The 16752-nt window shown below is 39.9% G+C and overlaps 1 protein-coding gene across 2 annotated transcripts; it reads left to right on the top strand.

The window, feature by feature from the left end:
• Window positions 1-61: 61 nt before the first annotated feature.
• Window positions 62-16644, top strand: samd1b (sterile alpha motif domain containing 1b). Of its 2 annotated transcripts, XM_076885104.1 has the most exons (8): window positions 62-1634; window positions 2698-2941; window positions 3349-3363; window positions 4154-4281; window positions 8435-8483; window positions 8566-8677; window positions 12231-12345; window positions 12471-16644. In XM_076885104.1, exons 1-8 carry the CDS (start codon window positions 456-458, stop codon window positions 12612-12614), a joined length of 1986 nt encoding a protein of 661 aa, XP_076741219.1. In that variant the 5' UTR covers window positions 62-455; the 3' UTR covers window positions 12615-16644. The 2 variants fall into 2 exon arrangements, with proteins under 2 accessions (XP_076741219.1, XP_004539145.1); XM_004539088.6 differs by lacking the exon at window positions 3349-3363 and having other exon boundaries at window positions 64-1634.
• The last annotated feature ends 108 nt before the right edge of the window (window positions 16645-16752 follow it).

The raw sequence follows: 16752 nt of genomic DNA, 5'->3' as shown, positions 1-16752 counted from the left end.
GGGTGAAGCCGTCATCCACCCATCTGTTGACCGCGCGGCTCACTCATTCGCCATAACGCTCAAAAATATAACACGCAAATACCCGGGGTGTCCTCGACGGAGGCTGCGTGCGTGTTTCTTTGTGCTGAAATCCACTGTGCTGCTGTAAACCGCAGGCTGATCAGAATAAGACTGCGAACAAAGAACGTGGCTCTGAGCCACGCGAATGCGAGTCAATTCCACCTTAAATGCAATTTGCGTCTCTGGCGGCAGAGACCATAGGCGCCATCTTCGGTCCACCTTAAGCGCACAATGTGGCAAACGAACGCAAGCGTACCAGCCAGGCTTCCGTCCTCATTCTCCAGCCGGGGATCGCACTTTGGCTTCCCAGCTTTGACACAGCGTCACTTGTGAAACAACAGAGAAGGAAAAAGAGACGCACTCGGGCCAAACCCCATCCGCACCAGCAGGAGAAGATGTCCGAGCCAAACAAGTACCGAGAGTGGATCCTGGAAACAATCGACTCTCTCCGCTCGAGAAAAGCCCGTCCGGATCTGGAGAGGATCTGTCGAATGGTCCGGAGACGACACGGGTCAGACCCGGACCGAACCAGGACAGAACTGGAAAAACTGATTCAAGAGCAGACGGTGCTCAAAGTTAGCTACAAGGGGTCCATATCGTACCGAAACGCGGCGAAGGTGCAGAGGAAAAGCAGAAAGAAGAGTGAGTTTACGGCCGCTGGCAGCAGCAGCAGCAGCGCGGAGGCAGCGAGGGAGCGGACCAAACACGATCATCTGAACAACAACGGCGACAGTGCGCACAGCTTCACGGACCAGGAGGAGGCAGAGGAGGACTCGGAGCCCAGCCCAGATCCACACACTCAAACATCAGGCAGCACCACCGGCAAAAAGCTCAAGCCTGCCTCCAGCCCGAGTAGCGGAAACGGGTGCCTCAGTTGTGGCGCAACAACGGGCTGTGCTGTCGGGAGCGGCTGTAAAGAGGAGAAAGCGAGTGCACCGAGAGACAAGGGATTAGGACAGCAGGCGGCGGGGGACTGCCCGTCGCCCGGTTTCGGCCACAGGACAGGCGCACACAGCGGGGCTGACGGCGGCAGGACGGCTCAGAGCAAAGCCGGTGCAGTTAGCGCAGAAAAGGAGTGTGCTGTGTCCCGGGCTGACACGCAGAGCAAAACTTGCCCTGGGAGTGTCAGCAGTGTTCATCAGAATCAAAGGCAGAAGCAGTCTGTTCCCCTCAAGCCCAAACTTCGAGTCGGAGGAGGGAGCACCAAAACAACGGGGAACCACGCTAACTCGGACCTGGGCGACAGATTAGTCGCTTCTGTTCGCAGCCTGTCCGAGAAGAGCCTCCGAGGGGGCTCAGCCACTGTGACCAGAGGCCACATGAAGCCGCTTGGGCTGAAGGAGATCCTGGGCTATCTGAGCAGCCAGGAACGGCTGTCGGAGGAAAAGCTGACCCGAGGCAAAGTCAAAGTGGTCATGGAGAGAGAGGTGGCGAGGGGCAGGCTGCGCAGGACCCGCTGCGGGAACATTACTCTCCCTCTGAGGGGGGTGGTGGTAGAGGAACCGATGCCGAAGAATGCGTCCGCTGACAGACTTGCAAAGAGCGCACTGCAGGACAAACACGCTGTGAAAAAGGTGGGCAACGCTAACTTAATATTTTCGACACGTCTGGACTGTGCGGGGCTCAGCGAGCAGCTTTGGCTCGATGGATTGCCGATAAATTAATGATCGCGGGTTGAAACCGCACGCACAGCATTAGGACGCGCTTCCGTCGCCCGGCGTGTGCTTCGTTTTTGCTTCTTCTCGTCAAACCTCAATGTTTCAAAAAGTGTTTGAGGGCATTTGAGGAAATGCGTTATTGTCTCGAATGCTTGTCAGTGGGATGCGACCGTGCCCGTGTTGCGTTTGTCCTCTGTAGCCTCGCCAAATGCGTGTCTCTGTCTGTGTGTGTATGTATAGCTCGGATTCCTGCACAAAAGGTGCGGGTTACAGAGAGGAGCAGACAGCTCCGGAGCGGCTTTCCCCGGCTCCCAGGGCGAGAGCGCGCACCAAAGAGCGTCTGTGCGCGGCGCGAGCACGAGCACCTACATATTTCGTTTCCACTTCGCTGTTTTCGGGTCAATAACATCTGATTTCGTTCCTATAAACTTTAGCCGTGCACACCGGAGCGCAGAGTGTCTGGGCCTGCCGCGCAGTAGGCGGTGTCTGTCTAAACTTGAGACGTGCCGCTGCCGCGCTCCTGTGAGCGCTGCTCTGTCGCGCAGGCCGACGGAGGACTCAGCCCCATCAGCCGGACATCGTGTTTACTCATATAATAAAAGCGCCATTCTAACGTTTTTATTATAGCCTTCTCGTTTATGTCCCACTACCCCTCCCGTTTCTTGCTTCATTAAGTCCTTTGTGTCATTTCTGACAGCGCACTCTCCTCCCTCGCGCTCTCCCTCTCCACCCTGTGTGTGCGTGCAAACTTAGCTATAGTAGGCGGCTATCGTTATTTCTGATGTCTTTCTCCAAGTGGGGGGTGTTTATGAGCAGCACTGTCTGCCCCGGAGAAGCTCAGCAGACCTGATATGCTCTTAAACCCCTCAAAACTTAGGGAGCGATTAACTTAGCTTTAAACTCATCTCGAAAAGCAGTGCACCCCCACCCCTTTTTTTTAATTGCGTTTCTTCTGATACAACTTTATGTGTGCTTGCAGCCGCCGTCACCCTCTCTCCAGGAGAATGAGCCGATGGAAACAGCCAGTGAAGAAGAGGAACGGGAAGACAACGAGGAAGAAGAGGAGGAGGAGGATACTCGGAGTTCTGAGGAGGAGGGAGGACTATCCCCGGTAGCCATGACAACCGAACCAGTGCTCATTGAGAAAATCAGAGAAGATGCTGAGATCCAGAAAGCATCAAAGCAGGAGAGCCCCCAGCAGGAGCAGCAGGAGGGAGGCAAAGGTGTGTGCACTGAATGGCTGTGTGTACTCAGAGGCAGCCTCATTAAAGAACTAGTAATATTCTCACGGTTATATTAAATAGCTCTTTACTGACCACGGCTGCTGCTTCTTAAAACCTTCAAGTGGTTATTTGTTTTTTTCTTTTCAAACTGATTTCCAACTTTAAATTGGACTTTTTTAAGTTTTTAATTTTTCTTCAACAACAATTTCAAACAGACTAATACTAATAACTAATACTAGTAATTATTTAATACTTGAATAATTTTTTCTTTCATGTTTTGCTATGAAAATGGGAATGTGGGCAGCAACTTATTGAACTTTGCAGACATATATAGAAATAGAGTTTGTACAATTCTGAGGCGTTTCAAAGTAAATATTTGGCTTGACCACCTTTGTTCTGCAGCACAGACTGCACTTGCTTAGGTAAGCATTCCTGTTATTTTTTTAAGTAGTCTTCAGGAATTGTTCTCCAGGCTTCCTGAAGGACATTTCAAAGCTCTTCTTTGGATGTTGGCTCCCTTTTGCTCAGGTCTCTGGCAAGATGATCTCACAGTGCCTCAGTAATGTTGATGTCTGTATTTGAACCTGTTGCTACTAATTTTCAGTTCAGTTCTTATGTAATTTGCCATGCATCAGCCCTTTCCCTGTTTTTCTTTCTTAAGAATAGCTTCTTGATAACCACCCTTCCACTGAGACCATTTCTTATGAGGTTTCACTGGGTCACTCCATACACATTTTCTTTAATAACACAAAGAAATTGTGTTATCTTTGACATATTTTGTGAATTCAGCTAAAGGATTGGGAACGCATTATGCATTTTTGCAACTGGGTGCTGGTAATAAAGTGCCTACACATACAATTTATACTTTTTTTTTACACTTAGGTCAGTGTTAGGGAACGTAAAAAACAAAACACTAGTCCGCTGTGAATAGCCAGTTACCAGGACTGGACAGAAAATGAATGAAAAAGCAACCAATGTCCAAAAGAACCTTCAAAATACCTTCCTGGACTCAAGAGCACTTTAATAAATCAGAAGGAAGTCTGGCTCCTTGGAAGTAAAAAATATAGAAATGAGGAGTAGCTCAAGACTTTTTAACAGTACTGTACACAGTAAATTACATAAATAGTTGCTCCTATGCTACCATTAAACTATTTTCAGATATAGAATTTCCTTTCTTCAGTCTTTTTACCTTGCTTTGACTTTTTTTTTCAGGTTTGCCGGTGCTTGATTTCATCCCCGACACACCAGTTCAGGGAGCCTCGCAGTCACAGAGTAATGGTCCAGTCATGGAAGAGAGAGCTGGTTCCCCTGATCAGATACCAATGGAGGTGCAAGTGAGCGTAAGTACATGTGTCGTCCACTTTGTTTTTGTTTTGTTCTGTTTTTTCAATCATTCAAAATGGTTTGACTGATAGTACACAAGTATTATAAGTCAAATATACTGGAGCATTAAATGTGAAAGTATTCTTTGTGTAGTAATGCTCTTTTCCTAGAGGAGTGGTCATTAGTGAAAATCCTAAATTACAAGCTAAATGTTTGCAAAAAAACAAAAAATGTGAATTTGGACTATTTTAACCATGAATTGACATCAACTTTTATCCTCCATGATGCTGCCTATATGATGTCAACAACTCAGTGTTTGTATCTGCCAAAACTTTCTCAGACTTTTCAGTTTTCCTAGTCAGGAACTCATTTTTCCGATTATTATTTTAGAAGTGTCTAACTGCCAACTAACATAAATATCTAATCAGCCAATCACATGGCAGCAGCTCAGTGCATATCGGCCTGTGGACATAATCAAGACAACCAGCTGAAGTTCAAGCTGAGCTTCAGAATGAGGAAGAAAGTTGATTTAAGTGACTTTGAACCTGGTTGTTGGTACCAGACAGGTCTGAGTATTTCAGAAACTGCTGATCTGCTGCAACTTTCCTACATAACCATAGAAAATGCTATCCCTTTATGATAAGGGCATACCCACCTTCTGAGGATTACGTGCCATATCACAAAGCTCAAATCATCCAAAACTGGGGGGTATTTTCAACATGACAATGACTTCACTCAATTTGAATACCTTAATTCATCGACATCTTTCGTATATTTGATTTTTTCTCAATTCCCTTAAAAGCGTTTTTTTAGCATCTCATAAGAAGGAAGGAGGAATCATCTGAAGGCGGAATCAGAGTTCTGTACTTACGTGGCTGATCTTAGGTTGTTAAGGAAATTTCTGTATGTTATTAGTCTGTTTAAATATACAAGCCAATTATTTTTTATCAGAGTAAGGAAAACTACTACTACTCCTACTACAAATATCAGTAGAAACCTTGAAATAAAAAACACTCACAATATACTTTTAATAATAAATAAATCAAAACAGGAAATCCCAAAGTCAGCTTAACAAATAATCAAAATCTTAGAGTACGAGAATGGAAACAAACATTTAAACCCCAAAACTCAAAATCCTGCAACCAATTACAGAAAATCCATCTCATGCTTTTCCCCAGTTTAACCTATTAAACCAAGTTTAGCACACAGTTAGATCAGTTCAAGCAACAAATCTGAGAGCAAACTTTAAGAAAACTCAATAATATGCACTAATTGTTTTCATTTAATTTATCTTAACTCATCAAAGAACTTTCTCAAATAAATATCCATCCATCCATCCATCCATCTGCTTATTTAATTCAAGGACACTAATAACTATAAAAAATAATAATTAAAAATATTAAAGATTTCACATTATATTTTTTCTGCACTGCATGTAGAAGTTATTATTTAAATGGTTTTCTAGGTATTATTGGTCTAACTGTCACAATGTAACTACAACTCATGATTGTGAAGTTACAAAACTTGTATATAAAAGTATATAAAAATGTAAAAAATTAAACCTGATTTTAAGATAACCTCCTTGGGCAGTCCTGCACCACTTCCAACATTCTTGTAGATCATTCCAAGAAAGTTTTGTTACCTTTAATTAGGGCTGTTCGATATAACGATATATATCGGATGACGATATAAAAATGTCTATGTTTCATTTTACGCTATCCTTTGTTTCGTGGTGTCGCAAAATAAACTGTTTACCTGTTTTTATGCATTGTGGTTAGCAACAACGACGGTAATAGCATCGCGTGTCCGCTTGTTTATGTTCCACATAAACCTTTCACAATAAAGCTCAAGATCCTGTTGAGACTTTTCAAAATAAACTGAATCACGTGAAAGAGCAGATTATTTACGGATGAGAAGTAAAAAAGAGCCCCCAGGTGCTAAAAAAAATCAACCTTAGACTCAAACGTTAGAACAGGCTTTCCCCGCAGCACGCCGTGTAATAAATACTCACAAAGAAAACGGCGGCCGTTACAACTTATGTTTAAAAATGTATAGTTTCATGCATCGGTTAAAACACTCGACTCCAGCTACACGACGCGCAGCTGGAAACACTTCCCGCAAGTCAAGCTGCCCGAGATTCACAGAATTTACAGAAAATGTTACATTTTTGTGATTTATATCGTTATCGGACGATAGAATTCTTATATCGGGATATGAGATTTTGGTCATATCGCACAGCCCTACCTTTAATACTTGTGTCAGCGACACATGCTGGATTTCCAAAAACAAAATTCCACTGAGCCAAATCTGATGAGTTGTTTTAAAAATAAATCTCAGGTACACAATGGCATATTCCAAGAATCATCTTGTTTTCCATTACTGTTCTCCATCAAACATGTCAGCGCATTATAGTCTGTGTTAACTGAACCTAGAGGACAAATTGTTGCTCTTAGTGTTGAAAAAGCAACAAACCTGCTTCTAGTTGGGTTCCTGATCTGATGAGTCACTTTATGGTTGCAAACTGTGGCCTCTTTAACTAAAGAGGCTGTTTGGTCACTGGGTTACAATCAGAGAACCAGCTCTGAATGGGAGTGATTATCCTTGAAATGAAGGCTGTGTCAATTTTTGACACAGAAGTCAGTGTTTTGCTCTCTGCAACTGTAAAATCTCAAAAGTGCGAGTTCTCCCTTTCATTGGAAAAGCAAATATTACGTTATGATTAATGTTGAATGGCCAAGCTTTGTCACACTTTAGATAATTATACAATCAGGAAATGTCTTACACTGTACTACAGGATATGCCCAATATGTGATTAAGAGCCTGATGCTGATTAACGGGTTATTAAGGAGGAACAAAATATTAAAAAGGGTGTAAGTGCAGAGTGAGCTAGACTGACATCTCTCTGACCCTTTCATTAGTTCTGTTGTTCTGATTGGGTGAGGGAGTTATACCTTTATCACGTTTTTTAACTAAAATAGTGCTTTTAAATGAGTATTCCTGGTAAGAGTTCTGAATGCCAGAAAAGAAGCCTCTAGCAACACTTTACATTTTTCAAGAGGTTCAAATAAATTATAAGAAAATGTAGCAGACAGATTACTCTTGTTTCGTAATTATTTGTTAACTATGATCCACACTGATCTAGAAAATGTAATCAGAGTAAACAGCAGTTTATCACACACTCTTAACATCTCTCCAACAGCATACCCAAACACTGAAGCCGTGTGCATGCTGGGCATTTTATATGAAAATGATTAAAATAAATAATTAGTACCCGACAAGGACTTTATTAGGTATCAGTGGTATATATGGTATATGAATGTTGATATACACTGCTTCAAAATGTGTTAGACCACCACCCAGTGTAAGGTTTATTAAAGGTATTTGTAACTATCAAAATGTTTTTTTATGTTTCTATAACTGGTTAATCACCACTGCGTGCATGCTCTTTAACTGAATTTTTAATTATTGTTGTTATCCACAAATTTTAAAATTGACTGTTTTACAAAAAGCAGAAAAAACACTAAATTAAATTATAATTTTTTTAATTAAAGATGCCAAAATACAGCTATTCACTTGCATTCCTGAACAAATTTTTTTTAATCAATTCCAGCATGGCAGCACAAATGTGGTTTGCATAATGTGTGCATATACCTTTTTTTGAACATATACCATGCAATGCTCAACATAGCACTTATTATCCAAGCACTTCTTATGTATTGTGTATATGTATTGTGTAATGACAATGTCAACAGAGGAGTGATTTCAAATGCAATTACAGAGTTTTGTTGGTTAAAGTAATGAGAGATTCAGTATGTGGAAGCATCCATTTATCTCCAGGAGGCTTTTCTATGCTTTCAAAAGTCGGGCAGAAAAATCCTATTACAAAAGGTGTCTAAGGCAGACTTCAGTTCTCCACCAGGGTGACTCATCAGCTTTGTCAAACCCCCCCCCCCCCCCTAGTCCACTTCATACCTTTGCACATCATCATTTTTACTCCCACAGCAGATGGTCTCAATGTCCCACTGTGGTTTTGTCATGATGCATCTTCATGCTGCTAGCTCCTCTTGTCCTTCATTTTAGGCGGAGGTCATATGACTCTCTCTGTATTGCTCTGACACTCCCTCTTTGCATTTAATTTAACCCCTGTCTTTCTTTCCTGTCCATGCACAGAATCAGACACAGCATGATGAAATAAACCACAGCTCCTCAGACTTTAACAGTGAGTTTCGTTTCATTGATAATCTCAAACTGAGTGCATGTTCGGGTTTCACGACAAGGAATCATACTTGCCTCCTTCGTAGATTTGGAGTGCAAGACAGAGGTCGGTGTGTCGTCCTGCCTGCTAACACCCACAGCCTCCCCGAGAGACTCCAGCCGATCTGAAGAACGAGGGATAACCATTAGCAGTGGAGTGTGAGTACAGTAGAGATGTTGCAGATGCTGATGCATGCATGCACACAAGCGTTAGAAAACTATGAACAAAAGTCAACAGCTTCTTTGTGTGAAATTCTGACGATACATAGCAATATATATGTTAAAAATATCAATTTGGTGCTGATACAGATTTTATTTCTGCTTTGCTTTTTGGGCATTTGCTCCCTTTTAAAAAAATTGCTTTTATGCTAGCAAAACAAAGAATTCAGAATTCAAATGTTCATCAAACTGTCTTTCAATGCAAACATTTTCTCTCTTTTCTGAGTTTTCCTGCCCACTCTCCTCACTGTCCTGCCAAGTAAAAAAAAAGAAAGAAAACAGACTGAAACTAAAACCCACACACTCACATTTACACCTCCCATTATTCTCTTTACAGGCTCTGTCTTGTCTTGCAGTTTCTTGAAATACTTTGGAGTGATGTGTTGTCCTTCTCTGTATGCTGTCATTTTCTTCAAAACAATAAAAAACAATCAAACTCAAACAAGAAAACTATTCCTAAAACTAAAAACTGTTTAGATAAAATAAAAAAGATGAATTACAAAACTTTAATAACTCTGCAACAGATTTCTCACTGCAGTCCTGCACAGACCAGTTTGCATTGTAACATTTGACTGATTAAAATTAAATAAATAAAATTGAGTTTATTTCATATTTTGATCAATTTTAGATAGACATTAACACATATTGTTTTCTTGGTGATGCTCTGCTGAGCCAATTCTGCCGGATGATTTACTTCTTGTTTGTTTTGAAGGCTTTTTTTTTTTCAGATAAGGTCATGTGATGAAGAAAGTATGCCCTGATTCTATTGCAAGGTTTAAAATATCAGGATACTTTAAAAAGACACCTGGTCTTTAGCAGGTTCTAAAATTAGAACGTCAGATGAGCTACAAAACATGACATATTATACTGTGTTGTTATTTATACAATTTATAACTAAATACAGAAGCAGTGTGTAGAAAACTAAGTAAACCTTGATAGGAATTAACAGGGTAAGAGGCAGCCAAATGCACTCGATTAACTAATCATCAGAAGGCGTGACTTCCTCTATAAAAGCAGATTTTTAGCAGTTTGCTGGTCTGGAGCATTCAGGTGTGTGTTAACACAGTGCAAAAGAAGAAACACAGCAGCAATGATCTTGGTGAAGCAATTGCTCCTGCCCATCAATACAGAAAGGGTTATAAGACCATTTCCAAACATTTTAAAGTCCATCATTCTGCACTGAGAAGGATTATTCACAAGTGGAAAACATTCAAGACAGCCGTCCATCTTCCCAGCTTGTTTCTGCTTTTTCTTGTTGTGTACATATTATTTATTAATGCTATTTGCAGTCAACTTTAGTACAATCTTAGTTTTATATTTTTAGGATTTTTTTTTTTTGCTTTTTTTGCACTACCTCTCATTATAAGACCTTCACTATGGGCCTCTGGTACTTTTCCTTTGAAAATGTTGTTTTTATTGTATAATATACTATGTTTTTTTTCTTTTTCTTGCTGCTGTAACACAGCAGTTTCCTTTGCAGGATCATAAAATATCTATTTGTCTGTCTGTGTAGATGTACCAGTAAATTCCTTCCATGCTTAGACCCTTCAATGCTTAGAGAAATTGCAAAAAACCCAAGAACTCCGTCTCACATTTTACAGGCCTCAGTCAGCATGTTTAATGTTAAATTCATTACAAGTCAATTAGAACAAGACTGACATGCGTGGATTGTTTGGAAGGGTTGTCAGGAGAAAGCCTCTTCTTGCTAAAAGAGGACATGGCAGCGCAGCTTAGGTTTGCAAAGTTGCATCTGGAAAAATGACGAATCTAAACTGGAGATGTTTTGCCGTAATGTTCAGTGTCACATTTAGAAAAAACCAAACAGCGTATGAACACAGACACCTCAGACCAGCTGTCAGTACGGTGGTCGAGGGGTGATGAATTGGGCTTGGTTTGCAGCCACAGGACCTGGATATCTGTCAGTCATTGAGTTGAGCACGAACTCCTCTGTATACCAAAGTATTCTTGAGTGAAACATGAGAATAGAATAGAATAGAATAGAATAGAATAGAATAGCCTTTATTGTCATTGTACAGAGTACAACAAAATTGGAGTGCCACTCCCTTGGTGCAAGTTTCAATAATAAATATAAATGTAAAATATAAAAAGTACAAAAAAAACAATCGTAAGTACTCAAACAATAGTATGTACAATATATACAGGATAGCAGCATTAATATAATGACAGTGACGGTATGGAATAGGTTCAATTGTTTTTGTGCTTATTTACTACAGTGATAGCTCTGGGAAAGAAGCTATCCCTGAATCTGTTTGTCCTGGTTTTATGTGACCTGTACCGTCGGCCTGACGGTAATAGTTCAAACAGTTGATTGCTGGGGTGAGAGTGGTCCTTGATGATATTGCCAGCTCTGCTGAGGTACCGAGAGTTTGCTGTGACCTCCAGGCTGGGCAGAGAGCAGCCAGTGATCTTCTGGGCTGTGTTGATGACCCTCTGCAGTACTTTCCTGTCCGCAGCTGAGCACCCTGCATACCATGATGTTATCCTGTACGTTAGGATGCTCTCCTAAAAGGAGACTTTCTGTTTGACAGACAAAGCTTGTCCCAAATTGGATCTTGCAACAGGACAATGATCAATGAGAACAGCAGCAAATCTACAAAAAATGGCTAAAAACAGAAAAGGAAGGTGCTCCAATTGCCCACTGAAAGTTTAGACCTCAACCTGATTGAAATGCTGTGGTGGGACCTTAAGAGAGCTGTGCATAAACAACTCCCCTCATTGAACTGAAGCAACGTTGTAAAGAAGAGCTGGCTAAAATTGTTTGACAGTGATGTGGCAGAGGTGGTTCTACAAGGTGACATTTATTATAATATATAAAAACCCTGAAACTCAAGGATGGTGTACTTTCATTTTCACATTATTTTTCATGTGAAGAACATCCTACATTTGTTTAGTGTCATATTTGATATTTGCCCATATTTGATGGACTCTTTTCAGCCAATATGGATGTGACCACCCATAAATTAAAACTAAACAATTGTACTTAACCTGTGAGATCTTAGCTTCAATCTGCAGACAGGACACAAAAAAGTTATAATATTTTAACAGTTGTGTGAGTTTAATTTCAACCTTAATATCCAACTAATCACCACCAAGCACTTAATCACAGGATATTGTGTAGTGCAATATAAGCACTTCCCTGATTACATTATACACTTAAAATAAAGTGAGACATATGATTATACCAACTGTGACACAAAAGTAATCACTGAAACACAGGAAGTCAATGCATAGCATACTAGAGGTGAATGACTTCTGCGAGGTTAGACAAAGTGATCCAGATCTCTGGCCCCAGCTCTCTACCAGTTTTATGAAATGAAAAAGCATTGATAGTTTTTCTGCAGTCATGCTATGCACTATAGAATTTACAAAAGAGAGGAAAAATAAATCTGGCAGCACTATAACTGTTAAAATTGACTGTTTCAACGTCGCGTCCTGCATGTTTTCTGTTTGACCAACTGTGTTATTTTTGCAGGCTCATGAAGTCTGAGGGCGTCAATGGGAGCCCAGTAAACTGGACAGTGTCAGATGTTGTCAGTTATTTCACAGCAGCGGGTTTCCCTGAGCAGGCTGCTGCGTTCAGGACCCAGGTAAGGCTGTGATCTTCCTTAGTTGCCACTAGAGTGCACCATACAGAAGCTCAATGGCTTGCGCTTCACTTTAAACACTTGTAATCAACATGCACCTGCATGCGCTGTTTTGCTCTCTTCATTAGGAAATCGATGGAAAGTCACTTCTCCTCATGCAGCGTAATGATGTTTTGACTGGCCTGTCAATCAGACTTGGCCCCGCCCTCAAGATCTATGAACGTCATGTAAAGGTTCTGCAGAAAACACACTTTGAGGATGACGACTGCTAACAGCATGAATCAAATACAAGCAGACTGTTGTGTTTGTATCTACATATAGCTAACGTAGTATAAAAATGCATGCATGATATACAGTACAATACACTTCACTTTTCATCTCATGTCACACAACACATGCAAACACAAAAACACAGGTACACACACACTGTTGTTTCTTATCCTCCTGCCTCTTGACATCAGAAATGAGACTGGATTTTCTAGACAACAAGGATTTTCTATCAGAGCACAAGTGTCGGAGGGAGAAAGTAGAGCAGAGATTTTCAAACAACCATGCAATTTCTCCTTTAAGACAAACAACAATTAAGCACTTTGCAATTGTACTGATTAAACTGTGCAAAATGTTTTGGTTTAAGCTGTCACTTCATGCTGCTTTTTATGCACATTTTGAAAGCGGTATGTTTTTTTTCTGGGACTTGGGGAAGGGGTCATTTGCATTTTTGGGCTATGATCTGAGAATGTTCTTGTTGGTGTGTACCTTTCCTTCTACAAATAGACAGAACATGTTGAAAAGGACAGCAAAGAATTTAGAGGTTGACCGGATTTGAGACATTCCCAAAGCTGAAGTAGGCCGATGATGGCTGGCATGATGAACCTTTATATTGTTCTCTATGTTTAAAACAAAACCTGTGCAGGGTTATGGAAATTTTGGAAATGGTTGCTGGTCAAAGCAATAAACTGACTAAGATGTTTGAGAGGCTTTTGGACCATGTCAGCTTATCAGCTGGTTGATTTTGTGTAACTTAATATCTCATATGGAAAAAGTATTTTTTAAATCTGCTTAGGGCTATGCATCACCACCTTATATGCTGGTTTTACAGAGATACACTTTGATATTTGCTTTACATCAGACTTTACTTCTTTAATAGACACCTAAAATCACATGTCACACAGAACTGTTTAACTGTCTTATGTAGGTCCAGTTTTATAGAAATTATGAGTAAGCTGAGAGCTTTTTTCCTAAACAAACTAAATGGATCGATCTACTGGGAGTGATCCGCTCATCAGTGATGATTTACACAAAGAGTGTAATTTTTAAGTGTATTTAAAAGTGTTTAAGTGTATCTTTAGTTATCATGACATCTTGGACCAGAGTTAAGATGTTGTGATTTCTTGAAGACAGTTCATCCTCAAATCCAATTAAAGGGAACTATTTAGTACTTTATTACTAAAAGAGATATTGCAGCTCAGCTGAGGGGGATAATAGTTGCTCTTTTTGTAGTCACATTGAAAAGATTGATGGATGTAGCTCAGTAGAAAGAAACTTGTTCCTAACAGAAACTGCTCACCCAAAAGCAAAGTGATTGGATTTTTTTTTTGTTATTTTCACTGAGTCACTGCTGAATTATTCCAAATGAATGAAATTTGGACTCTGGACGCCTCCTCACCGATTTTAGATCAAGAAATCAAGACATGATTGAAGTGCAGGCCTTCAGCTTTAACAAACAAATTGGAATAACAGCTATTTTTGTACATAGTCCTCAGTTTCCAGAGGCTAAAAAGTAATTGGACAACTGACTGACAGGCACCTCTATGGTGATGCTGTTATCTTCGTTATTTCATGACAGAGTAAAAGTATCTTGTAAAAGACAGAAAGTATCTAAAGGAGCCTGCACAGTTCTGAAGAAATATTGCAAAGAAAAACCAGAATGATGGAGACAGAAACATACCATACCATATCATCCGTCAAACATGGTGAAGGCATGTAATGGTACGGACATGTGTGGCTGCCAACACAACTGGACCTCTAGTGTTTATTAATATTGTGATTGCTGATAGAAGTGGCAGAATTAGTTCTAAAGTGTGCGAGGCATTGAGGTTCAGGTTCAGCCAAAAGTTCGAAACTGATCCAAGAACCATTCAATTTGATGGATAGTGGATAGTGAGTCAAAGTGCAGGGCAAAAGCTGCCCAAGAGTTTCTCAAGGTAAAGAAATGTGAGATTCCTCAATGGCTAAGACAGTCACCTGACATGTTTTTAGTTATTAAATATAAAAATGGTGGCAGAAAGACCCACAAAGAGCAACTGAAGGAGCAACAGTAAAGTAAATGCAGCATTTGATGATGTCAGTTTTCATCCAAATATTAAAACACTCTTCGATTTATTTTGCTTTTTCGGGCTAATGATAGCTTCCTTCACTTGCATCAACACCGCTTTGGACCTCATTGAGAATTAAATGCAATCCTTTCAGGGGCTTTTATCAGCTGTATTTATCATGGAATAATAAGGGAACAGACCTCATCTGATCACAATCATACTTTTTAGCCTGCAGTAGGCATTTGGTAATGTCCAATGGTTCTAGACTTCAAGGTTTCCAGCAAAAGTAGTTTAATTAATCCTTATTTTTAAATTTTTCTTATTCAGTTACTTTTGAGCCTCTAAAATCAGGGGCTTTGTATAACAATGTGTGCGAAACAGTTAATACAATACTTTTGTTAAAACCCCTCAAATGGAAGTCTGCACTTGAGTCACATCTTCAATGCTTGATTTAAAATCTTCTGTGGTGGTGTGCAGCTCTCTAACTGTTCCCAATATTCATCCAAATATTTATGGCTTTAGACACCAGAGAAAAAAATATTTCAATTCGATTTCTGTATGAACTTCCTCTTTAATATGACAGCATATGTCAGATCATCAAGTCTTTTGTATGGTATTTTTAGCGTACTAGCTTAATCGTTGAGAATGATTTCGCTCGATGTCTTGAAAACACTTTAGTGCTGTTCAATCAACACCAATGTAAGATAAAAGTAAAACAGGATGTAGCAGCAAAAGGTAGCATGCCTTACACACACACACACACACACACACACACACACACACACACACACACACACACACACACACACATTTTATTGGTCCTAAATATGTCTTTATTTAATGTAGGTTATTTATTTGTGTATTATATGTCAGTTCCAGACACATACTTAAGGTAATATTAACTTTGTTAGTTGCTTCTGTTAGCTAGTTACACTTGGAAGTTACTTTTTAATATTTAGTAAATAGATTTTGATTTTGTCATACATAACTAGGAAAAGCTTGAAGGGACAGGCAGCTGGTTCAATCTTTTGCCTTCCTGGGTCTATGAAAACACCTGACTGTTACTTTTAACAGGGACAGTGCATTTTGATGGACGATGTAAAAAAACATATGATAAAAAATCCCAAATTTGAGCAAGAAACACTAAAAGCGCTTTACTTACATAACAAAGGCTCAAGTCTTATAGACATGCTTACTTCTTTTGTTCCTATAGATATTACTGATAGTCAACATTAAAGAAGAAAATACTGCTTCTGTGGCCTATTTAATGTAGAAAACACCTATGAAGCATCTAAATATCTCTGTGAAACCAGCTGCAGAGTAAAGTTTGGCTAATTGAACTGAAATCAGCCGATAAATCACCTCTGAACTAACACACACACACACATATATATTAAAACCCATTTGGCTGATTGTTAATTACTAAGATTACATTATTTACTGAGAGATGTTGTGGGTAAAGTTGAGTCGATCAATCAAGTGATCTCATGCCACCAGCATTTTTTAATGGCTTTTACTGACTGATAACGACAAAAGGCGACCAAATGTGTCCAGTTGTCACATAATTTATTTCCATCTGTATTGTAACAGCATGCATTCCATGTTTATGATACAAAAAACTGTAATTTTGTTTCTTTGTCTTATTTTATTTTTTTTTTCAGCATATCCAATACATTTCAACGTACACTGATGCGTAAATCAGATTCAATGTTTCTTTGTGCATTTAAACCTCCTCTACCTCTCACTGTCTTTCCAATAACTGTGTTTGAAAGATTATTACCATTAGAAAGAAGAAAGTGTTCGATGTGTTGTTAACATCATTTCCTTCTTGTTCGTTAAATCTGTTGGAGGGAACAGCTCGAGTCCTGATTCTCACAGGGGGAATGTACAGTATGTTTAAGCCCTTGTAGCTTGTTTCCTTTCATTTGTTTAAACAATTTAGTAATAAAACATAAAAAATAAAAAGAATCCACAGTGAGTGAATGCTCAGTTGTTTGCAAGCTGTGGTGGTGTTTTTGTGAGTGTCCTTGAGAGGGTGTGTCTATGTATGTGTGTACTAAACATAAATACACCAACGGCCGAGAGCAGCCGGAGC

This window comes from Maylandia zebra, linkage group LG6 (genome assembly GCF_041146795.1).
Source record: "Maylandia zebra isolate NMK-2024a linkage group LG6, Mzebra_GT3a, whole genome shotgun sequence".
In the NCBI taxonomy this organism is placed as follows: domain Eukaryota; kingdom Metazoa; phylum Chordata; class Actinopteri; order Cichliformes; family Cichlidae; genus Maylandia; species Maylandia zebra.
The sequence above is the reverse complement of the archived record's forward strand: the minus strand, read 5'-3'. Positions and strand labels throughout refer to the sequence as shown.

What these genes read in the sequence shown, in the direction of transcription:
- samd1b (XM_076885104.1), top strand. Translation starts at nt 456, where the DNA reads ATGTCCGAGCCAAACAAGTACCGAGAGTGGATCCTGGAAACAATCGAC. An exon ending in CAATGGAGGTGCAAGTGAGC is followed by an intron (nt 4,282 to 8,434) that starts GTAAGTACATGT and finishes GTCCATGCACAG; the next exon opens with AATCAGACACAGCATGATGA. An exon ending in ATAACCATTAGCAGTGGAGT is followed by an intron (nt 8,678 to 12,230) that starts GTGAGTACAGTA and finishes TTATTTTTGCAG; the next exon opens with GCTCATGAAGTCTGAGGGCG.